Source organism: Moschus berezovskii, chromosome 17, assembly GCF_049115385.1.
Source record: "Moschus berezovskii isolate FMDL1 chromosome 17, NW_MosBer_1.0, whole genome shotgun sequence".
Taxonomy (NCBI): Eukaryota; Metazoa; Chordata; class Mammalia; order Artiodactyla; family Moschidae; genus Moschus; species Moschus berezovskii.
Genome location: NC_142476.1, coordinates 80,921,823 through 80,946,942, shown reverse-complemented (window position 1 = coordinate 80,946,942; position 25,120 = coordinate 80,921,823). Strand labels below are relative to the sequence as shown.

The window sequence follows — 25,120 nt, the reverse complement described above, 5'->3', positions numbered from 1 at the left end:
ACCAAAAAAGCTGCATTACAACCTAAGTGATCTCTGAAATAGAGGCTAAGCACTGTCGTATCTCCCAAAACATTTAATTCAACAAAAATTTACTGAGGCTTATACACGCCAGCCACTGGGGACTGCAATGAAGAATGAGGTAAAATAAAATGTGTACGATCCAGTGAAGGATAATAAGAAAACGCCTACTCACATACAGCATGATAAAGGTAGTAGAATATCACAGAAACACCAGAGAGTAGTTTACCGAGATTATGGGATTCAGAAAAGGCTTGGATAGGTAGGGTGGGGTAAAAATTAGGCAAACACAGAACAAAAGTGACCCAGTTAACAAAAGAGCACGTTCAAGGAGAAACTGGTTTAGTTTAGAAACTAAAGAAATTTAACAAAGTTGCATCATGCAAAGTAACATAGGCAATGAATGAAGGATAAGACCACAAAGGTTCAGAGCAATGTTGGTCCTAAAGGTCACATTAAGGAGTTTGCATGGTTGCCTAAGAGATATGACGACTCACTCTGCAAAGTGTTTAGCAGAGACCAATGATACGGTATAAAACCTAGAGGAGAGAGAGACAGATCTGCTCTACTGGGGAGAAGATACACATATGACAGGAAAGAGTCAGAGGTAATTAGCAAGCGGGACATGTTAAGAAATGATGGGACATGGTAAGAAGTGATGAAAAAGGAAGAAGAACTGGAAGGTCTCTAGAGAAGGTGACCTGGAAATAGATATTTACTTCATATAAAAAGAGTCTAGCAAAGATCCTGAAAAACAGGATTTCAGGCAGAAGCAAGCTCAGAATGCCCTACCCAAGAACAACTCTCTGTAGGCAATGTCCTACGTGTAGATCCTACTCTGCCATGGGGGGAAAAAAAAAATCCTGAAATTTATTTCAAATGTGATAATAAACCACTGGGTAGTTTGAAGCAAGAAGGTGAAATCATCTGATTTTCACTTTCAAAAGATATCTCTGGGGAGATTAGAGACTCTAGGACAAGACTTCCCTGCCAAGGTTGACAGGTGACCACAAAACACTGACTCTGAATCTTCCTCCTTGATCACCTATCTGGCTGGACCATCCTCGGCAGTTTATCACTGTATTTGCAATCCGTTTATCATCAGTGGAGTGTTAATTTTACTTGTGCACATGGAGGACGTTTTGCTTTTCTTTCCCATTTTTTACTTTTTCTTCCAACATTCAAGATATAAACATTACTATCACCATTATGATCTAGTATTAGGAGTTTCTAAAGAGAAAATAATTGACTGTTAATTGCTTTTAATAGCTCTTTATAGACTGCTGGTTCCATATCACTTGCAGGCTTACTGGCTTTTGATATTAACAATTAATCAAGGTCTAATTCTTGATTAAAATACAAAATAAACCATTTGTGACCCTCTAATGGCCCAAAAAACACATAAACATTATTGCTAACGTATTTGCTTTTATACATAAAGGTCTTCTCACCGAATATTATTTATATTTAATTCAAATTAATCAATTTAAACCAGTTCATTAAAGGGGCTGTATGTTATGGATTCAGAAAAGCCATTTTCAATACTTATTATATATGGAAAAAATATTTGTTTCTTTAAATTTTTAAATCAAAGGAAGTCACTATTCAGTACTCTCTACTCTGCTCATTACATGTTTCTCTTTTCTGATCTTATTTGTTTTAAATCGTTCTTAAAAATACAGGAGTTATAATTTTTTAAATGACTTATTTAAAGTCACAAGGGCCAATAATCCCCTTTACTAATTTCAGTAGATTTAGTTTACATAGCATTTATTTTTCAACAGAATACAATTTTTTAATTAAAACTGAATATCAGAGTTCAAAAAGTTTGTCACAAGATGAGGAAACAGTTTCTTCCATCACACAAAGCATCTTATTAGCATGAAGCAATGGTGGCAAGCAAACTTAAACCAAGACATCACCATAAAATATCTTTCTTACTCAGACAAAGACATAGTTTTTAAGCCTCATCAAAAATAGAAGAAATGCTTCTTTTATAATTAGACAGTTATCTGGGAGTACTAAAGCAAAACTTTACAAAATTTGTTGCTGTTCATTTTCTGCAAACTTCATGACTGTTGCCAATACATTTTTTGCAGAAACAAAGAAAACAAACAGAAAAGGTGCTCTTATATAGCATTTTGGTAGACAGATGATGGCATGGAAAATGACAAAGGGGCAGCATAATAGAGAAGATGGTTAAATCAGAAAAATTTCTGAATGATAACTAAAAAATTTGAAGAAATTATCATTTAAAAATCTTGGTCAACAAATACATGCAACCACTTGAAGCCTAAAAAACAGTATTTTAAAAAATCAGTATCAAGCTCAAATTTCTCATAATTTTGAAAAGATTTTATTTGGCAATTTTAGAGAGTTTAAGATCTTCTCTAAACCTCTGTATTTTATTATGCAGCACAAAGAAAATACATTTTTTTTTACCAAGTACCCTCAGTTTACCCCTATGCTATACAGATATTTTCATTTTCATGTAGACTGGGGGAAAGGTGAGAAGCTAGAAGAGTTAAAGAGTTAATTTACAGCAAGGAGACCAGCTAAAAGCTAAGAGATAACATATTTCTAAATTTCTGGCTTATGCAAATTACTAAAAACACTGAGGAAAAGAACAGTGTGGGGATGATGGAGAACATAAGACAACAGATTCCTCTCGGAAGAGGCAGAGTCCGATGCACCAACGGGACTTCACAGGGAGCCACCTGGTCATCGGTGAGACAGGGAGGCCCAGAACATCAGCCAGAGACATAACTTAGAACTAAGGACAGAGATGGTGATGGGAAGCCACCAGATCTCCTCGAGTGAGTGTCTATAATTAAAGCAGGAGAGAAGCAGGAACACAAAAATGTCACTGATGTCACTGAAAGCCAGAGGAAAAATAGCTAGAGTCTGAGTAAATATAACAAGCCCTCAGAAAAGAACATTTTTTCAGAAGAGGAAATGGATCAAGAGTAATCTGATAAGGAGACCAAAAGTAGCCAATATCTGGATCCCTCTAAGAGCAGTTCAATGGGTGAGCATGAGAGTACCACCACAGCTGCCTGAGATCAAACAGAAAGCGAGACAACCGTTTCAAAGGCTTGGCTGTGGAGGGAAAGGAGAGGAAGCTAGAAGAAAAGGTGACGGAAGAGGAAAGGATTTTTTTCCATGTGTTTTAGATGGAAGGGCAAGAGTACTTTCATTTTAAATGCTGGTTAAGTAAAGACGGAAGGTTTAAGAGAAAAAGTAATTCATGGAAGAAAATCATAATTGCTAACTGAAAAAAAAAACAACTCTAGTCCTTATCTAAATTTCTAAAGACTAATGATCTGAACAAAACCACATTTAAAAGTTATATTCTTAATGAAATTTGGAGAATATTTTTATCTTCAAGACATTCTAATCATTTTTTATTACAGTACTATTCAACAAGGCAAACAAGTAAGTAAAACACAACAGAGTTAGTGTTCAGTGACATTTTGCTTTCATTAAAATTCCCACTCTCTCTGTATCTTTGACTTCTATTTATTAAATCTGTGCATTATTCAGGTTTTGGATATAACACAAAAAACTATCATATTAGCATTCATTTTTAAAACTGAATGAAGGTAGAAGAATAATGATTAAAAGCTTTCAAGCTTGGGCAGTTTTCAGCCTAAAAGAATGGTGGCACCACTGACAAAAACTAAACTGCTTTATTTAAAACAACAAACAGCTGGATTTCACAGTAGCACAATCTACATTCAAAATAACTAAAGTTTCTAACAAACATACTTGTTTCATGAGGATGCTTTTTAAAACACGATTTTATTACTGATACTAACTTCACTGCGTACTCAAATTAAATAATAATTTGAATATCCCTACGAATAAAAGGGCTTCCCTGGTGGCTCAAATGGTAAAGAATCTGCCTACAATGCAGAAGAGCCAGGTTCAATTCCTATGTCAGGAAGATCCCCTGGAGAAGAAATTGGCAACCTACTCCAGTACTCTTGCCTGAAGAATTCCATAGACAGAGAAGCCTGACAGGCTACAGTTCATGAAATTGCTATTCAGTCAGACTTTAATTCTTCTACTTTTGGTGTATCAATAATGCCAAAATATGACCAATAAAAGATATGATACATGAAATCTACACATTTAACAGGTGTCTACAAAATGCTTCCCAACACCATGCTCTTTTCTGTGTTAACAACACGAGAGTAAATGAGTCAGGCCACACTGCTCGCATCCTGGAACTGGCATTACAGCCACGGGGGACTTACAATACAGATATAAAAATGAGGTCAAGTCAAGCAACAAACGTTACCATGAGACCACCAGGAAGAAGTAATGGCTATTTCCAGGATGGTCACAGGAGGGGGCTCCCTAAAGGAGAGAGTAATTGGCTGAGACCTGAACAAACAGAAAAGGGCCAATTATGCTGCAACCATTTCAGACAATGGGAACAGCAGCCAACAGTCAAGTGGCATTGTTAGTTCAGCAAAAGTCAGCCTATTTAAAGACTGGCCATCAATTCTACATGTATGTACATGCAACAAGATTAATGATTTCTAATTAATGTTGAAACACAGGCAATAATTCACTTTTAGATATAAATATACAGAAAATATTAATATTCCAAAAAAGACTTTTAAAATATTTCACAGGTGTTTAAAAGTAAAAATATATGGTACTTAATAAGAATCCTTTGATATACACATCACATGTGCAGAGCCATAGATGGTTCTTTCTCTTAAATAATAAAGCAAAAACATTTCTCCATTAGATAAGCACTAAAAATAAAGAGAATCTTACTTTTAGCAAATATGTCAACTGGTGATCCATCAGGCAAAAGCCACGGCCAACCTTTGAACTGCCATGCAGGACCCTGCACGAAAACTGCTACGACCCGGTCCCTGTTAGCGGAGAAGAGGAAAGGGAAGAGCGGAAACTGAGTAGCTCAGGTATTCTCAGTTACTACAATCCTTAGGGAAAGAGTCTCACCATCATTCCTGCAGTGGAGTCTCCTGTCCACACTTCTGTGAGGGGAAACACAGTGCTGCCTGTCCATCATTTCTCTTAATGTTACACCAGTAGAGTACATTAACAACTGCTACACTTCCCATGCATTGTTTTTAACACCTAAGTCATTTAAACATAATTACGTGCACAGTCCTTACATGAGATCCTTTCAGCCTTTTATCTCTGCCCGATCTATTAATTAGTGGGCCTATTTTTCTAATGTAATAGGGAACAATAGTGTATCTGTTAATTGAAAAAGTTGGTTTTAATTCAAACACATCTTAAATGTGTAACTTTAATTAAAAATATTATAAATTACAATAGTTCACTATTTTGAATTCACTGTTCACTAAAGCTCCAACACCTTATTCTGAGTTCTTCTGATTATCTGGAAAATAATCTGAGTACAGAAACCACCTAAACTTTTAAACTTTTTCAATTGTTTTACAACTATTTCACTCACTCTGAATTCTCTACTTTGTGTGTGTGTGCTAAAGCAACTTGTTTTTCCCAGACATTTAACTTCCTTTTCCTAAAAAAGCACAAATCTCTTTCTGGGCCCTTACATTTCATTAGCTTACAAAATATTAATTAACTTGAGAAATTACAATAAAAACTACCATAAACAGTTTAAGCCTACAACTGAAGAAGTGGGAACAAAATCATAACATTAACAATAATAACCAACATTGCTACAATTTACTACAAGCATTCACTATGTGCCAGTGCTGGTCTACACAGCCTACTCATGTCTATATATTTAAACTTCAAAATATTCCTGTGCGGTAATCTATTAGCCCTATTTTACAGAACAGCAGAGTATGCTGGAGACCAGGAGGCAGGAAGTGGGGAGGGAGGAGAAGTGTGGAGAAGAGCGGGGTGTGAAGAGAGAGAGAAGGGAACCAATGACTGACCTTGTGCACCGGTCATGCTACTGTCCTATATGGGGACGGATACATCATGACAACAGTCAACTCACTGTTATACTGGAAAACAGTTTTGACCTCATGACTCCCTTAAAGGGCCCTGGGAAGGCCCAGAGGACCACAGACCATACTGTGATAATCACTGCATTATATGGAGACTCTACGCATCCAAGAGAATATTAAGCCAAGGTTACCTTCAAGTTAAAGACCTACAACAACGAAGATACTGTGAAAAACCACAGCTTAAAATTCTTAACAGCTCAAAATCTCTTAAGGTTAAAATTAAATCTTAAATTAAAAATTTCATAGGATATATGCTCCACACTGCCTAAACCATCTTTGGGAATGGAGCACACTATTAAATGGCCTCTCAATTTTATAACGTAATTTGCAGCACACACTAGTTGAAGGACAAAGGTGCCTGCCAAACAAAAGGGAATTTGTCAGACAGAGGTCACCCAGATCCTTCTGTGTCTCACAGGGTCAGCAGGGAAGCAGGATAATAAAAATACTACCCCCAGTGAATTCCCAAAAGGACAATTAACAGAGAAGAGAAGAAGAAAGGTAAGGAAAATACTTTCCCTAGGTTATGACACTGATGGCCAAAGCCCAAGCTAATATACAAAAGCAGTACAATGCACAGTGATGGCACTTGCACACACTGTATGACTGCTTCCTGCAAATATGTGCAAACACACAAATGACATAACTTTCTACTTATTACAAGCTTTAAACATACAAATTTTAAACATTACAAGTTTTAAACATGAAATTCTCATCTTACACTTCATCTATAACTCAAAGTATCTCTGTTAGGTACTAGAACAGAATTCTAATACGGGAGCCCTTGATTCTTCACTAAAATTTTTAACATACTAGTATTCTCACTGGCTTGATTTTCTAATATCTGAAGACTAATGAGTACGTCAAAGGTAAATTTCAGCTAATGAGTCAATTTGTTACACTCTCTGTATCAGAGAAATGCACACTCAGACTGTGTATTTTTATTCTGGCTTAGATTAATGAAATAATTTAAGGTAATTCATGTATCTGAGTATATAGGCACTTTATATTACAAATAGCTTAATATTTTATTAAAGGATGTTTTAATTCAATAAAAGAGCTGAACTGGGATGATGATGTTATTATTTTCATTAAATTATTCCCTCACAATAAAAGTAACAATGCTTTCACTTACCATTTCTTTACCAAGGAAAATTTGAATTCTCCAAATCAAAAATCTAAAATATAGGCCCTCTAAAACAACATCAGTCTACTTGAAAGTTTGTTCCAAAAGCTGATCCAGAATAAGTGGACAAGTGGAAAAACTTTTTACTGTTTTCCACAAGTTTATGCTTCTTACAGACGTCCAAATTATATTTACTTAAAAATAGAATGTTAACATTACTGATGACTAAATTAGACACTAACACAGGTTTCAAGGACAGAATTCAATATCTCGAATTCAGAATAAAATGTGGTATTTGTTAATTACACAAAAAATGAAGGACTATGTAAAAGCATCAATTAACTTACCAGTCCTGAGGCATTAGTTTAAGGGGCTGGTCGACTACTCTGTAAGGAACTGTGACACTAATGGCAGTGCCCCCCGGCTGCATCTGGTCTTTTCTTCTCTGAATTAGAGTTTCATTTTCTCGTTGGCAGCCTTGTTTCTTCTTTTCATCTGATGGAACAAATCTTTTAAAAAATAGGAGACAAAATGATTCCACAACAATCTTAAATGAGAAAAGAAACTGTACTTTGAAATTACTTTTAAAATTATAGTTTCAAACCAAAAACATTATTTTAAAAATAAACTCACTCTGCATGTACAGAATATGGGTCTTTCCTTTGCACGCTAAACTGAAGTAAAGCTCACTTACGTGAGAAGTCGGTGTGTGTTAATCTCACACTCAGACGCAATTTGTGTGTGTGAGTGTGACACTTAGCATTCCCAACGGTTCCATACACAACCACACTAATCCTTGATATCTCAAATGCTAATAAGAGAGAAATTTTACTGTAAGTCAAAGATCACCTGAAATGGAGCTAATGTGATTAGATATAGATAGGTGATTGAATCCATCAAGGAGTGTCACCAAATACCCCTTTCCACACGATAACCACCACGGCCACCAAGATACAGAACATATGCAACAGACCAGAGAAATTTCCTCCTGCACCCTTCAGTAATCCCTACACTTCTTCCCCGACAGGCAACCACACAACTCTGCTTTCCATCATCACAGGTGACTTCTAAGAATTCTATATATGGAATCACACAAGAACGTACTCTTCCAGGCCCGGCTTCTTTCATTCAATTTAACGTTTCTGACATTTATCCATGCTGAGGGGCATACTGGTAGTTCATTCTTTTTTACTGTTGAGCAAAATTCTATTGTATAAATCTGACACAATCTGTTTATACACTCTCTGGTGGTACATTTGGGTGGTTCCAAAATTGGGGTTATTACAAATAAAGCTACTATAAACACTCTGGTATAAGCCTTTTTATAGACATATGTTTTCATTTCATTCTCTTACATAAATACCTATGAGTGGAACTGTTGGATAGCAGGGTATGCTTAACTTTAAAAGAAACTGTCAGAAAGTTTTTCAATGTGGAATAAATTATAAAGAACTTTCTAAAGGCATTTCTGAGCTAGCTAGCAAGAAGTAAAGAATTCTTAGGCCAGAGAACTGAGTAAAGAATGGAACTTAAAAAGGTCAGGATAACACTGCAGACTTCAACCCATGGAAGGCAGCGGCAAACTAAACTTAAGTTTTGTCTCTTACTTGATTTCACTAGACTCTTGGAAGAGGAAACAAATCCCATATTCCGCAAAAGGTAGAGAATCTAACAGAATTCCTTCTTTCATAAAGTTAGGACTCTGGGGGTTCAGTATAATGTAAACCAGAAATAAACCTACTGCCCACCCATTTTCCTAACCTCATCTCAGCCCTAACCAACACCCTGAAACTGCAAGAAAAATCAAATCTCAGAATTGTAAATTGGACCTCACTTGGATTTAAAGCAAAAATGAACAACCCTGACCTTAGTGGTTGGTTCAGAAATACACCTGTTACACTGTACAAGCGAGGCAAATAGGATTTAATCCCAGGATTTTTGCTGGAATTATTGGGAAATGAGCACTGTCTCTTTGTGGTGACTGGTAACTTGGAGTTTCTGATAAGTCATCTTTGCCCCTGAAGAAGGAGAACCTGCCTAAGAGATAGAGACACCAACTCCTGCTTATTTCATTCAGCACTGAATTCAACTGTGTCAGAAGCCAGGACTTTTCAGTTATGTTGAGCCAATTATTTTAAAAATAAAGCTACTTTGAGTTGGTTTTTAATACTTAACACAAAAAGTCATGTAACAAAACCAACCAGAACTACACAATTGACTGGATGGATATCTGCAATCTGGAGAAATATTCTGATATCCACTAACTCTATTATTATTTGATTTATTTAGTCCACTTAACATTCTATGACTGTGAAGGAGTATGGGTAATACGATTAAAGTCACCACTGTTTAAAAAAGTAACAAATCTCTAAAATAATTCCCTTAGTATAATATAAAATGCAAATGAGATGATATAATTAGACAAGTTCCAGATTTTAAGTCTATATATTATTTTGAAAAATGAACAATTTTATCAATATTTCCCAGATTAAAAATACAGTTTTCCTTTCTTCTAAATAAAAGAAGTTGAAATTTGTGAGGGGAAAAAAATTAGCAATAATAACTGGTGTTAAAAAAAACCTCAAACTGAGAATTTAACGTGAAGCTATCGATGTTGGATTGGCTATGCCGCCAGGTGCTTATCAAACACAGAAGCAAATCTTCGCCCGCCAGCCATGAGTTCCATGCAGTTCAACAAGAGGCCCTCACACAGGCTCTCGGCCGAGGTCAAGAACCGGCTCCAGTCCAAAAACGACCCTGGAGGAGGTGGAGCTCTGAAGCTGGATTGAGGACTGACCAGCCTCTCCATCGACCCAGACTTCCAGAAGGGTCTGAAGGACAGGATCATCCTGTGCACACGCATGAATAAACCGCAGCTGGGCTCAATCCCTAAGGCCAACCGCTCCATGCAGAAGTGGCACCAGCTAGAAAACCTCTCCAGCTTCACCAAGGCCACAGTCAGCTACGGCATGAACCCCGTCAACCTGTTTGAGGTTAATGACCTGTTTAAAAGTGGCAACTTGATGCAGGTGCAGGTGTCTCTTTCTTGCCCTGGCCAGGAAGGCCAACAAGACAAAGGGGATGCAAAGCGCCGTGGACACTGGCATCAAATACTCGGAGAAGTAGGGGTGAGACTCTGATGATGCCACCATGAAGGTGGGCCAGTGCATTACTGGGTTCCTGATGGGCACCAACAAATGTGCCAGCCAGTCAGGCATGACCGCGTCTGGCACCAGATGGCATCTGTATGACCCCAAAAACCATACCCTGCCCCCCATGGACCACTTGACCATCAGCCTCCAGATGGGCACAAACAAGTGTGACAGCCAGGTGGGCATGACGGCTCCAGGGACCTGGCAGCACATTTACAACACAAAGCTGGGGACAGACAAATGTGACAATTCCTCCATGTCCCTGCATATGGGCTACATGCAGGGTGCCAACCAGAGTGGTCAGGTCTTTGGCCTGGGCCAGCAGATATATGACCCCAAGTACTGCCCTCAAGGCCCAGTGGCCGATGGGGCTCCAGCAACTGCCGGAGAAGGCCAGGCCCAGGGGAGCCCTCAGAGTGCCCCATCTACTACAGGAGGAGGTGGGCTCCTGAGACACCCATGTGGGTTGTCTTCCCACATCATTGCCCTATCTGGGTTTTCCTGGTTTTTTGTCTTGTTTTTCTACATAGCCAGATGCATGTGGGGTGGGGGGTCCCCATCAGGGCAGCTCCAGGCATCAGGTTTCCCAGCAGACTTTGGGCCAAGCTGTTAGGTTAGGGGGAAAAAGAAACCCAGGCAGGGAGGGGTACTGGCCCTGAGTAGTTTCCGGTTACATCTACACCACTTCTCTTTTTTCTGTCAATCAGTCTGTGGTTTCTGTACCCACAGAAATTTCAGGCAGTTTTAGTGAAATGAAAATACTTTGTTCAGGGGAGCATGTATGTGTTGGGGGGGGTCGTGAGGGGAGCAGTTGGATGCTGAGAGAAGGTCAGGCCACAGTCCCCAAATATTTTAGGTCTCATGGATTTCCCGAGGACCCTCAGACCACCAATCTTGGTCCCTCCCAGGGGCCTAGTGGGGACACTGAGGCCCAGGCAGGACAGTGGAGTTCTCAGTGCTTGAGAAAAAGCTGGCCCCCGCTTCCCCCACCAAGTACTGCACAGGGAACACCACCCAGAGGCCCCCACAGGGATCAGCCCCTGCCCAGGAGCCCTGGGACCAAGAAATAATGTGAAAATACCAACTGTGGACCAAAGGAAATAAAACCTCTTTTTTGGGGGGGGGTGGGGGGAAGCAAATCTTCATTCTGGAACTCAAACAATTTCTACAAGAAAAAAGTCCCAAGGAGAATGAACAGAAATTACAAAATGAAAACAAAGAAAACCACTAAAAGAACAGTTAAAAGAAAAACCCCTAAAACACAAGGAAACGAGGTATCATGAATGAAACAACAGATAAAAGAAAGCAATTAGTAAGGACTTCCAATGATGCAGCTATCAAAGACCAAACTTGTGAAACAAGCCTGCAGTATGTAGAGGGAAAAAGAAATAAAAAAAGGCAGGGGGGAGGGAAAGAGCACCAAAGATTTGAAAAAGAGCTAAACAGAACCTCTAAAATAGAAACAATAAGACATTTGAATTTTGAAATGAATAGACAACACCACACTAGGAGATAGCCAAAGGAACAGACAACTAGGAAGTTAAATCTTTAGAAATGATCAAGAATGCAGGTAACAGAGAAACAGAAGGAAAGCAGAACTGTATAACAGACACAGATGATGAAATGAGAAAGTCTACAGTATGTCTCATTTATGTCCCAGAAAGAAGAGAGAAAAAAAAGGGGAAGAAGGGGAAACAAAGAGATAATGTCTAAAGCGATAATAGCCAAGACTTTGTGAACTGATGAAAAACACAAATCCACAGATTCAATTCTGATGAATCCCAAGGAGGGATATGTAAGAAATCTACACCTAGGTATAGCAGATAAACAAATTTACAATGACCTTTAACAAGATAAAGCAGATATCCTTCCAAGTACCGATTATCACAGCTGACCTCTGATCATCAAAAAAGTAAGCTATTATAGAAGATGGTTCAATAACATCTTCAATGTAATAAATCAATTCCTATACGGTTTTCCAAACTAGTTGAACCATTCTGCACTGCTGAGGCAGCTGGGTACATGAAGCATTCATGGTCCAGTGTGAGCTTCGGACTGCTCTCCTGCCTGCTCTTCCCCAGGCCTTCAGTAGTCCCCCACACGCATGTGCTGAACAGTGTTTGACTGATGCAAGGGGAACTCTGGGTCTATCTCTGGAGCACTCTCTCTGTGTAATCTCTCCTCGCTGGAACTCTGCCCTATGAGAGGACAGTCATGGCCAGAATCACAAGCACCACCCAACCCGTTTATTTTAAATAAGTTCACAGGCCCAGTGAAACTTCTCTCAAGATCATGTTTATAAATGTCAAAGCACTTCTTAATACTTCCATAATAGAACCTTGATTTTGTTACTTAGAATGTTAAAGGTGAGGGCAGGATTTATTTTGCCTCATTTTATTTACTTATTGAAGGGGTAGAAAACTGAAGAATCCTCAGTTTACATGAAACCAAACAGAATCTATGCCAACATGAGCTATAGGATACAGCCAGTACTATAATTGTGTGGAGGAGGTTTCAATTATGCATTAATTACATACAAAGCCTCAAGCTGACTCAAAGCTGTAGGGGAGATGTCAGTTGCAATGAGGTGTAAAACAACGAAGGGAGTGTTTTAAACTCAGATGAAAAATTAGGCATGATCTGTCCAAAGAAGGTAATCTATTAAAACTGTTTGTTTTCTTGGTAGGAAGGCTAAGGAGAAAGATGCTAAAATTTAGTTTGTGACTTCTATGCACTACTTACTACTTTTATTATAATATTTTAATTATTATCAAACCTATTTCAAGAGGTAGGCAAAAACAATTATATTTCCTATTTGCCCAGTGGTAGATTACTTGAGGAACTGTAGATTATTTAGTAATCCACAGCACTGTCTCAATATTAAACTCCACGAAAAAAAAGTCTAACAAAATATAAGGATAAAAGCTAAAAATTCCTTCTTTCCATATTGTTATTGGAAAAAAGGTCACTGAAAATTTCACTTATAAGTATTAAAGAAAAAATATTATACAGATACACTTGCATGTACAGTTACATAGGATTTTATACAGCTATTTAAGTCATCAGCACTTAAAATTCAATTCTGCATCTATTAAAACCTAGAGTCAGTAAATACTACAACTTATTTTGCTACTCATTTTTAATCAGTTGTAAATTATCTAGAAGCAACACGATTTTCTTTTTGAAGGTTGTTTTTGTTTCTTTAAGAACTGTCATCTTTATTTTACTGAGAAAGTTAAGCATCTGGAAATTTTAACACAGGATATAGGTTTCCTCTTTGTTTCTTCAACCAACTTTTACTAATTAATGTCTGCGTTAACAAACTATGGTCCCCTTTTCTAGCGCCATCTGCTCGCGGAGCCGTCTCTTGCTCCTCCCGCCGCCCTGAGTCACTGCCTGCGCAGCTCAGGCCACCTGGCTCCCCATGCTAGCCACCGATATTTGGCATCTGTACAACATGGCAGACGTCGACAACAAAGAATATGTCTGAACTTGATCACGATTTGGATGATGTTGAAGAAGTAGAAGAAGAAACTGGTGAAGAAACAAAAATCAAAGCGCGTCAGCTGACTGTTCAGATGATGCAAAATCCTCAGATTCTTGCAGCCCTTCAAGAAAGACTTGACGGTCTGGTACAAACACCAACAGGATACATTGAAAGCTTGCCTAGGGTAGTTAAAAGACGAGTGAATGCTCTCAAAAACCTTCAAGTTAAATGTGTACAGATAGAAGCCAAATTCTATGAGGAAGTTCATGATCTTGAAAGAAAGTATGCTGTTCTTCATCAGCCTCTGTTTGATAAGCAATTTGAGGTCATTAATGCCATTTATGAACCTACAGAAGAAGAACGTGAATGGAAACCAGACGAGGAAGATGAAACTTCGGAGGAGCTAAAAGAAAAGGCCAAGATTGAAGATGAGAAAAAGGACGAAGAAAAAGAAGATCCCTAGGGAATTGCTGAGTTTTGGTTGCCCGTTTTTAAGAATGTTGACTTGCTCAGTGATATGTCAGGAACATGAAGAACCTATTCTGAAGCACTTGAAAGACATTAAAGAGAAGTTCTCAGATGCTGGTCAACCTACGAGCTTGTCTTAAAATTTCACTTTGAACCCAATGTTCACGAATGAAGGGTTGACAAAGACATATAGGATGAGGTCAGAACCAAATGATTCTGATCCCTTTTCTTTTGATGGACCAGAAATTATGGGTTGTACAGGGTGCCAGATGGATTGGAAAAAAGGGAAGAAGGTCACTCTGAAAATGATTAAGAAGCAGCAGAAACACAAGGGACATGGTGGGACAGTTCGTACTGTGACCAAAACAGTTTCTAATGACTCTTTCTTTTTTTGCCCCTCCTGAAGCTCCCGAGAGTGGAGATCTGGATGATGATTCTGAAACTATCCTCGCTGCAGACTTTGAAATTGTTCACTTTTTACGTGAGCATATAATCCCAAGATCAGTGTTATACTTTACTGGAGAAGCTATTGAAGATGATGACGATGATTATGATGAAGGTGAAGAAGCGGATAAGGAAGGGGAAGAAGGAGATGAGGAAAACAATCCAGACTGTAACCCAGAGAAGGATCAAAAGCCAGCAGAGTGCAAGCAGCAGTGAAGCAGGACGTATGTGGCCTTGAGGGTAACCTGCACTGATCTACCTTCTGCTTCCCTGGAAAGGACGGATTTACATCATCTGACAAGCCTATTTCAAGTGTTTGCTCATTTTTGTTTCTGCAGCCTAAAATAAAAATGTCATATAATTAAAAAAAAAACACAAATATGGTCCCTCCTCCTCCCTCTAGCGTATATACATCTATTAATCTAAAGTACGTTTTACTTTTCTGGTTCTTTACTGGAACTTGGAAATGGGGAGAAGACAACCTGAATTTGTTTTAGAACCCCTTCAAGCTATCTCGCCAAAGCAAAACAATTCATGTTAAAAATTAAATGAGAACCTTTTTCATTAAGACTTTAGTCAGAGTTTCTATAGTTTTCCCTAAAGGATTCAGATATAAAAGAATATATTCTGTTTTTGAAAACTATATTTGAGACTATCTGCAAAGCCAACAGCACTGAAATTTGAACGTTTGTCTTCTCAAAATAAGAACTACTGAATCAGTAGCTAGTAATTCTCAACAAAAGCTCCATGTCCTACAAAAAGAACAGTTTAGCAAATTACTTACTTCAGGTCCTGAAGAAGGTCCTTTGCATTAAGCATGGTTATTAAAGAGGTGGTAGCTGCAGGAATTATGATAATGGGTGTTCGAGATCCTATAAAGACAGAATTTTCAAGGTATCAAATAGGTTATTAAAAGGAACTATTGTTACTTTTCTAATTAAAAAGTAAAAGCCTGCAAATTTATATTTTTCACTCTTTTGAGCTAAAAGATATTTTAAGCAGCAGTGATATTCAGACTAGTTAATGATCAGGACAGCTTGAGCACTAACCACTCAGAATGGACACCAAACACAAACATCTGCTACAACTGCATGAGAAGGCCATCAGCCCTGGTTTTGTAAGCAAGAGCTTACTCTTTAAAGCAAGTTTAGAGTCACATGCACAACTTTACCTTTCTTCTGATTTGGGGGAGGTCTGGCTTGAGAAACTGTAAGAAAGAAAAAAAAAAATCCAAATATTTGAGTGTTATAAAAATCACATTCTTATTTTCAAACTTACAAAGCAAATCAGGCCAGAAATATTTGTATTTACATATGACTTATTAAAAATTTTTTTAATGTACTGCAAGTTTCTTAAATAACAGGAAGCTATTTCTCTGCTTTAGAAAATCACTGTAGTGCCTCAGCAGTTCAACAATCAGTAGTTATAAACAAAGTGGATATACAGCATTGCTAGGCACTGAGAATCTACATTCATAGACGTTAGGGTCCAAAAAAGGAGGCAAATAAATGATTTCTGAATTAACTGATTACTCTGTGATAAATATAAAAACACAGAGTACTACAGGAGGATATAACACTGGGAAAAGGGCTGGGAGAGGGAAATGTAATTAATCTCTGTGGAGAAAAAACAAAGATGTTACGCCAGTAACTAAGACCTAAAATATTTATCTCTCTTTTCAAAATTTTTGGTTTTTATTTTATTACCAATGAGTCATGTGAAGGTCTTTTTTCTGAAACTGCCCATATTATCAATAATTTTGTATATTATAAAAACATGAATATTCATATCTCTTCATTATTTATTTTTTCAATGGACTTCATAATAAATAAAAACATTTGTTGGCATTATAATGGTAACATCAGTCTAGTTCAACACAGAGTCGGACACGACTGAAGTGACTTAGCAGCAGCAGCAGTCTAGTTCAAGATGAATGCACTTTAGGATAGAAAGTGCTACATGTTCAATTTTCAGTATTTATTCATACAATAAATTTTTACTGACTGCCTTCTATGTGCCATGTGCTGTGCTAGAATTAATTTTTTAAATCACAAAAAATAAAAAGTCAACAATTTAAAATTCTAATTCAACAACAGTTCTTAGACATACCACTTTTAAAGGAAAGTACACACATCTTTGGAATATGCTCTATTTCAAAAGCAGTAAAATGCTACACTTTAACTAGTACTTTGCTCTCCTTTGAATAGCTATTTGATTATGATAAAACATTATGGAGTCCATAAGTATGATCTTGTAGCCACAGAAAGCAAAGAAAGATAAATACAAACACAAGTTCACATGCGTATTTATCAAAGTGTTCTCATCTTTCTTTTTGCTGAGAAACATACTAAAACTTTCTTATTTTTAGAGACAGGACTCATGGATACATCGAAGACATTATCATCTGCAATATAATACAATCTCAATAAACACGCGGAATTTGACAAAGGGATGAAGGAAAGGTGGGATGGGCAGACAGATGTACAAACTGGAGACAGGAGCGGCTAGGAGAAGAGTAAGGAGAACAAAGAAATCTTTGACTGAAATATCAGATGTACTAAGGAAGCCCATAATGGACTCAGGAATATAAGGAAAGATTCATTAAAATCAAAGCTGAGAAGACAAAGTTAGAAAAAGACTAAATATAAAAGCTCACATGTTAAAAATAAACTTTAGATGTTTAGTAAAAAAAAATAACTACAATTAAGGACCAAGGCTGGGATACAATGATGAACATGCTAAGGATGAGCCTGATCTAAAGGAAGGAGGAGGGAAGAGTGGAATAACACTGAGTCCATGAGGAGCATGAAGGAAAGCCTGGAGTCGGAGCTAGATTCTGTCTCCATTCTGCCACTTTCCAGACAATGACCCCCGCAGCACACTGACATGAATGCCACTCAGTGTCAGCTGTCCTCAGCCATAAAACAGAGACAATAATTTCTACACCTTGATTCTGTTGTAAGACTCCTAAGAACAAGAAAGCAAGTTAAGTTCCTCTCCAGATCCTGGGCATATTTACTATTTACTGAACCTCACGGCCATGGCTGATGCTAAAAGTACTGCAGCAGAACTGCCAGGACCACTGCCTTCAGCAAACGCCATAACTGACCACTGACAAGCTGAGAATAGGCAATTACTGTTGCTGTACTTGCTTCCAAATAGAATTATAGTCTCTCCTTAAGTATTTATTCAGAGCCTATGTACAGGGCAGACTGCTAGGTTTTTATTTTTATAATGATAAATAAAACAAAAATAATCCCTGCCCTCAAAGACCGTTCAAGTAAAGGAGGAGAACCAGACCATAACAAAACAGGCAAATAAACACATAAAAACAAATTTGAATACACAATATTAAGGAACAAAATGAATGTACATTGATATTAAAGTGTCCTTTAGACAGAACACTTAGAAAAAGCCTCTCAAAGGAAATGGCATTTCAGCTGAGATTTGAAGGATAAAAAGGAGCAAACTTGCAAAGAACAAGTGAAAGAACAGTCTAGATAAGAGGTAGGAATGTGGGCCAATGCCAAAGGCAGGAAGAAACTGTCGTGCTTATGGAACTGCAAATGTGCAGACAGGCAAAAGGAAGGGTGCAGGACAGGAGGTTAAAAATATATGCAGGAGCCGCTTCATGAAGGGCTTTCTAGGTGACTTTAAGCTTGTATTTAAATTTTGTTAGAAAACCCGGTAACTTTTAAGCCAGAAAGTGACATAATTTGATTTTCACATTACACTTTCTATAAGGGAAAAATAGTAATTTTAGTTAAGAGGTCAAAGGGGGACAACCAAAAAAAAAAAGGGAGGGGGACAACTGTGTAAGCAGCAAGCTCAGGATGATAACCAATATTCTACAGTGGTGCCGCCCAAATTAAGTGTGGTTAATTAAGGCAAGGGTTTTTGGTAAACTTTCCAAGGTCGACTGAACAACATGCAATAAAAATGAACAGCTAGAACACTGGCCATGCACCTGGATGCTGTTAACAGTATTGTACTCTCAACTCCTATCTGTATCTTGTTAGGGACCAGAAATAAACAAGTCAGGGACTAATACTTCAAGATGCACTAGTCTAGAGAAATGATGGTAGCTTAGACTTGAGTTGTGGCAGAGAAGATAAGGAGAAAATAGATAAATACGGAATACAGAAAAGGTAAATTTGACAAAACTCACTGGCATATTAGATGAGAATAATAAGCAAATAAGAATAAAGAATAACTCAAGTTTTGGACTTCAGAAACAGAGTTGATAATGGTGTCATTTACTTGTGAAGAAGTAGAAGAATGTGAAGACCTCGTGGGGAAAATATCAAAGAAAAAAGGTTTTAAGCCAGTTTTAAGATACCTATGGCACATCCAAATGTTAAAACAGTTAATATAAGTCACCAGAGGTAAGAACTGGAGACACAAATTTGAAAACCATCAGCACATTGATTTAAAACTATGGAATGAGGCAATCCACCTACATTCTGAAGTAGATGACTGAAGAGCATAAGAAATGTGTTTAAAATATACAAAGGGCTAACTCTCTCAATCTCACGTGCAGATCTTAAGATAGCGGATAAACTAGTTACAGGGTTATGGGCAGTCACCTACCCACATGAGAGTACCTGTAAGACAGAAGTAATGAATGAGAGCCGGGGAAGTGACTGTGTACACATTGGAAAGAGGAAGCAAGAGCAGGGACGTGTGCAGGAGATTTAATCTGGCTAAAAAAGGAAATGACATTAAATTCCACTATGGAGCTTATCAAACACTGTGCTTCTTAATTCACTGGAAAACATGTGTCTCTTGTTAGTTACATTCCCTAAATGAATGCTTAGAAATTAGGAATGATTGTAAACACTTTAAAATATTACATTTACCCAGGGACTTGCCTGGTAAAACTAGTGCAAAATATTTGATGAAAAAATAAAGAAGAAAGAAACAGTGAACAAAAATGGAACACCATCCCTGAGTCCCTTCACTGAAGGCAAAAAGGATAGATGGTTCAGTCCCAATTTCCTAATAATTCAAACTCTACCTAACAACAGTATATAGATCTATGCTGTCTCATGTGTAATATGTTACACTGCCAGAAATATTGTGTTTTTCTTCCATTTTAAAAAGATAATCCAGATGAACCTACCCCATATTACAAAATATCCCTTCAAAACTGGGTAGCACCCAAAAAGCAAATAATTTTAACAATCTGCAAAACAGAAATACCTGAATCAAGACAAAGATAACAAACTGCTAACACCCACTCAAGTCAGTCTTATTGACTAGTATTAAAACTTATAATCTTTGCTTCTGGAAAGGGACTGTGGATCTATGGGGGTCAATTAGTGAGTGAAACAAGCCCTCACATTGATGGGCATCAGAATATCTGTTATACTATGAAATATTCTCAAAGAATTATTTCAGTCATTTTAACCACCAGTGCACCTTGGCAGAACTGAAAAAGAATGACAAATTAGGAGGTGAAAGGACCCACAGCTCCCTGCTTCACACGTGACCTTCTCTAAGATTACAAATGAGCTGGGAGGACCCAGCCCCCTTCCCTGTCCCTCTATTACATGGCACACGTACATAAGCGGGTTTACACAGGTGTTAGTGCCAGCCCTACCCCTTTCCTTCGTTTGCAAGTGATTTTGAAAAAATGTGAAATGGAGACAATTATTCATACACAGCACAGAACAGAGCTAGAATCCTCAGGTGGTTGTTCCTTTTTATACCATTTCTGAATTTCTCATGTGATCTTCCTTAGACTAACCATCCTTCCCGTCCAAGGGAAAACAAAGAATTCTACATCAATCATTCCACTGCCTCTACAATATTCCAGGCTGCATTCCTGGGGTCCATGTCAGCCTGTCCATTCCTATTTCCCTTTTTCTTCCTTCCTGTAAGGAGCTCCTTTAATTCCTTCTTGTTTCTGGCACTGAGCACATGGAAGGCATTCAAATAATATTTAACTGGATTTAATTGTTCTTCCTTGTACTCGCAATTCAGCTTTTGGCATGGTCTTGTCTACTGAAAAACAGTCCCATAGTTCTGTCATCTGATATAAATTATATCCAGTGTGCTCCAAATTTAACAAAGATTTCAAACCAACCCAAAGTCATTAAAAGAAAGAAAGAAAATACTAGTCATGTCAAGATCCAGGTGGATGCAAGACACAGTCTAAGAGCCTACAACACCATCCCAATATAATCCCTCTTAACATCATGCTTTTAATGTACTTCCAAAAATCTGAACTTATAATTACTTAATTTTAGAATCAGCCTATGTGTGAACATACTATAAATAAAAAGATATCCAAATCTGCACTACTGACACTAACAAATTGAAAAGGAAGACCAACCAGTTAAATTCCTGACTGTGCCTTTTCAATTAACACCATTTTCTTAATAGCCACTTTTAACAGCACTGATACTAGACTATGCCAAACACTAAAATAAAATGAACAGTAAATCAAGCCCAAAACACTGAAAATGAACATAGTGTCTGTATCTACATGCATTTATAAAGATCAATCTTTTTAGGTACCAGGAAAAGGAAAGAAAATATTTTTAAAGTAACTTCAGGGAATTCCCTGGTGGTCCAGTGGTTAGGACTCTGTGCTCTTACTGCTGAGGGGCTGGGTTCAATCCCTAGTCAGGGAACTAACATCCCACAGGCTGTGAAGTGCAGCCAGAAAAATTTAAAGATTAAATTTAAAAAATAATTTCAATATGAGCCTTGTTTATTAATATATATTTTAAAAATTACAGAACCTGATATTCTCAATAATATAGATATCTGAAATCCTAAACATCAAAGCTGCTTATCAATCTATTAAAATTATGGTTCAATGTTTCCATAGGAAAAGACAAAACTCGCATCCACCATACTATCACGGAACTCAAACAAGAAACGGATGAGAGAATGGGTATGTAATAAAGAGCTTTTTAAAACATTTTTCTAAAATGTTAAAAATGCTTTCTTAAAAATTTTCTTTAAGTCTTCAACTATACCTATTTACTCAAGTAAATATTATGATACTAGTTTTGAAGTATTGCAAGTAAAATTTAATTCCTTCAAAGCATTACATAGTATCAAAAATTTCAGTAGTGATAATAGAAAAAAACTAAAATTTTTCTATTTTTACCTGGCCTCGGTACAGGTTGTGCTGCAGGAGTCTGCGTCTTCCGGGCTGATGCACCTTCCTTTAAAAGAATAAAAATGGATGTGTTAGAATTCCTTTGCACAATAAACACTTTTGTTTAATTACTGCAAAAAAAAAACTCCATGTCTGTCTCTACCTCAGTCATGGAACATGCTATGAGTTAAAACAAACAAGCACTTTACCTTTTATGTTACTGGTTGTGAGTTGGTAAGAGAAATCTTTAGTCAAAAATATACTTAAATTGTTACTATTCATTAGTTATTGTAAGTATGTAAGATTTTTCAAATATTCAATGATTTACTTAGTTGCTGACAATTTTAATATTCTCAGAAATGTCATTACCAGTTTTACAATCAAGTCAATCTTTTTCCCCTTAAAGAATCTCAAAATGAATAAGTGATACATAATCTCACATTAGAAAGATGTAAACAGTGTTACTTTGAGTGCATCTTTAAAAAACACAAATATTTCAAATTAAACATCTTTAAAATATTCAGGGAAAATAATCCATTTACAAACATGAGATTTGTTACATTTAAGAGTGGTTGAAAATTTCTTAAAAGCTGAATAACAAATCTCAAGTAATTACAAAGCATGTAATATATATTAGGAAATATGCTAAGGATTGAAGTACATCAATTATATACTCAAGAACAGACACCTCTGAAGTGCTTAACAGACTTCAAAAGTTGTCTATCTTTGCTGCAATAGTTTCAATCATATTCACACTAAGTTTTCATTAAAACACTTTTCTTTATAGAAAGCTACAAGTGTAAATTTCAAAACAGCTAGTAACGCATGAAGATTTTATTCTAGCTGTACTTAAGTGAAGAAAATTTGATAAGTATCAGGAAAATTACACAAATCCATAATAAGAAAAATCACTACTACAACCTCAGAAACATTTCTAAAGAAGTCCTGCTAAACAATGTTCACTTTAATCATATTACATTTTCCTCAGAATCTGAGATTTTACCGTGGTAAAATGCACAGATAATGCATTTCACTTGGAATACAATAGGATTCCTGGCATTCAGTTTAAAGGCTTTTTAAAAAAAAGATGTAAAAAGAGGACTCCCTGGCAGTCCTGTGGTTAAGACTCTGCTTCCAATGTAAGGAGCACAGGTTCCATCCCTGCATGGGCAACTAAGATTCCAAATGCCTCACGCATACCTTCCGCCCCCAAAAAGCTAAATTAAAAAGAAAAAAAGCAGCAGAGGAAATAGTAAAAACTCTTTGGGGGAAAAAAGCTCTTGAGGACAGCAGAACATCCTTTTCCAATATTTTCACTATAATGCATTCAGTTTATACACTGGTGTGGTTGAGAATGAGTCACTTTGAATGCTGGTTCCATGAATGTGTTAACTTTGTAACTTACCAATGATATGGTCGTTATACTACAAGCAAATTATATCCAAGTAAAATTTTAAATATAAAGAAAGTGAGTCACTATTAATGTGGAGACCATTTTCAACATTTAACTGATCTTCACAACCAAGATAATCACGATGGTGTGATCACTCACCTAGAGCCAGACATCTTGGAATGTGAAGTCAAGTGGGCCTTAGAAAGCATCACTATGAACAAAGCTAGTGGAGGTGATGGAATTCCAGTTGAGCTATTTCGAATCCTGAAAGACGATGCTATGAAAGTGCTGCACTCAATATGCCAACAAATTTGGAAAACTCAGCAGTGGCCACAGGACTGGAAAAGGTCAGTCTTCATTCCAATCCCAAAGAAAAGCAAAGCCAAAGAATGCTCAAACAACCACACAATTGCACTCATCTCACACGCTAGTAAAGTCATGCTCAAAATTCTCAAAGCCAGGCTTCAGCAATATGTGAACCGTGAACTCCCAGATGTACAAGCTGGTTTTAGAAGAGGCAGAGGCACCAGAGATCAAATTGCCAACATCCGCTGGATCATGGAGAAAGCAAGAGAGTTCCAGAAAAACATCTATTTCTGCTTTATTCACTATGCCAAAGCCTTTGGCTGTGTGGATCACAATAAACTGTGGAACATTCTGAAAGAGACGGGAATACCAGAGCACCTGACCTGCCTCTTGAGAAACCTGTATGCAGGTCAGGAAGCAACAGTTATAACTGCACATGGAACAACAGACTGGTTCCAAATAGGAAAAGGAGTACGTCAAGGTTTTATATTGTCACCCTGCTTATTCAACTTATATGCAGAGTACATCATGAGGAACGCTGTGTGGAAGAAGCACAAGCTGGAATCAAGGTTGCCGGGAGAAATATCAATAGCCTCAGATATGCAGATGACACCATCTTTATGGCAGAAAGTAAAGAGGAACTAAAAAGCCTCTTGATGAAAGTGAAAGAGGAGACTGAAAAAGTTGGCTTGAAGCTCAACATTCAGAAAACTAAACTAAGATCATGGCATCCGGTCCCATCACTTCATGGGAAATAGATGGGGAAACAGTGGAAACAGTGTCAGACTATTTTTGGGGGCTCTAAAATCACCGTGGATGCTGACTGCAGCCATGAAATTAAAAGACGCTTACTCCTTGGAAGAAAAGTTATGACCAACCTAGACAGTATATTAAAAAGCAGAGACATTACTTTGCCAACCAAGGTCCGCCAGTCAAGGCTAAGGTTTTTCCAGTGGTCATGAATGGATGTGAGAGTTGGACTGTGAAAAAAGCTGAGCGTCGAAGAATTGATGCTTTTGAACTGTGGTGCTGGAGAAGACTCTTGAGAGTCCCTTGGACTGCAAGGAGATCCAACCAGTCCATTCTAAAGGAGATCAGTCCTGGGTGTTCATTGGAAGGACTGATGCTAAAGCTGAAACTCCAATACTTTGGCCACCTCATGCGAAGAGTTGACTCACTGGAAAAGACTCTGATGCTGGGAGGGATTGGGGGCAGGAAGAGAAGGGGACACCAGAGAACGAGATGGCTGGATGGCATCACCGACTCGATGGACATGAGTTTGAGTGAACTCCAGGAGTTGGGGATGGACAGGGAGGCCTGGCGTGCTGTGATCCATGGGGTCGCAAAGAGTCGGACACGACTGAGAGACTGAACTGAATGCACTGAAATTGTCTGATCTATATTTTTATCTAAGTTCATGTTAGGGGACACAACAGATTTTACTCATCTTTGTAAATCTAGTACCTAGAACACAACAGATGCTCAACAAATGTTGGTCATACTGAACTCGGTCCTAGACTTCTAAATACCAGAAGCGAAAGGATAATCACTAAATAGAAATTAACCAAAGAGATTTCAGCTTTCTCTCCCATGTTCCTTTATAAAGAGGAATCAACTAGATATTA

General features: G+C 37.6%; 1 protein-coding gene, 1 non-coding gene and 2 pseudogenes across 2 annotated transcripts in view; 3 read left to right on the top strand and 1 right to left on the bottom strand.

Moving 5' to 3' along the window:
- CDC73 (cell division cycle 73) overlaps positions 1 to 25,120 on the bottom strand; it is a 96,591-nt gene that overhangs the window by 3,809 nt on the left and 67,662 nt on the right. The window contains exons 11-15 of the mRNA XM_055419929.2: positions 21,806 to 21,863; positions 15,854 to 15,889; positions 15,467 to 15,554; positions 7,479 to 7,640; positions 4,810 to 4,910 (exon numbers count right to left, since the gene is read on the bottom strand). Of these exons, the coding sequence (XP_055275904.1) occupies positions 4,810 to 4,910; positions 7,479 to 7,640; positions 15,467 to 15,554; positions 15,854 to 15,889; positions 21,806 to 21,863 (445 nt within the window). The remainder of the gene's footprint in view (positions 1 to 4,809; positions 4,911 to 7,478; positions 7,641 to 15,466; positions 15,555 to 15,853; positions 15,890 to 21,805; positions 21,864 to 25,120) is intronic.
- LOC148775199 (calponin-2 pseudogene) lies at positions 9,807 to 11,353 on the top strand (annotated as a pseudogene).
- On the top strand, positions 13,726 to 14,898 carry LOC129551710 (nucleosome assembly protein 1-like 1 pseudogene; annotated as a pseudogene).
- TRNAK-CUU (transfer RNA lysine (anticodon CUU)) lies at positions 21,248 to 21,320 on the top strand. Its single transcript has one exon. It is a non-coding gene; the product is annotated as a tRNA-Lys (tRNA).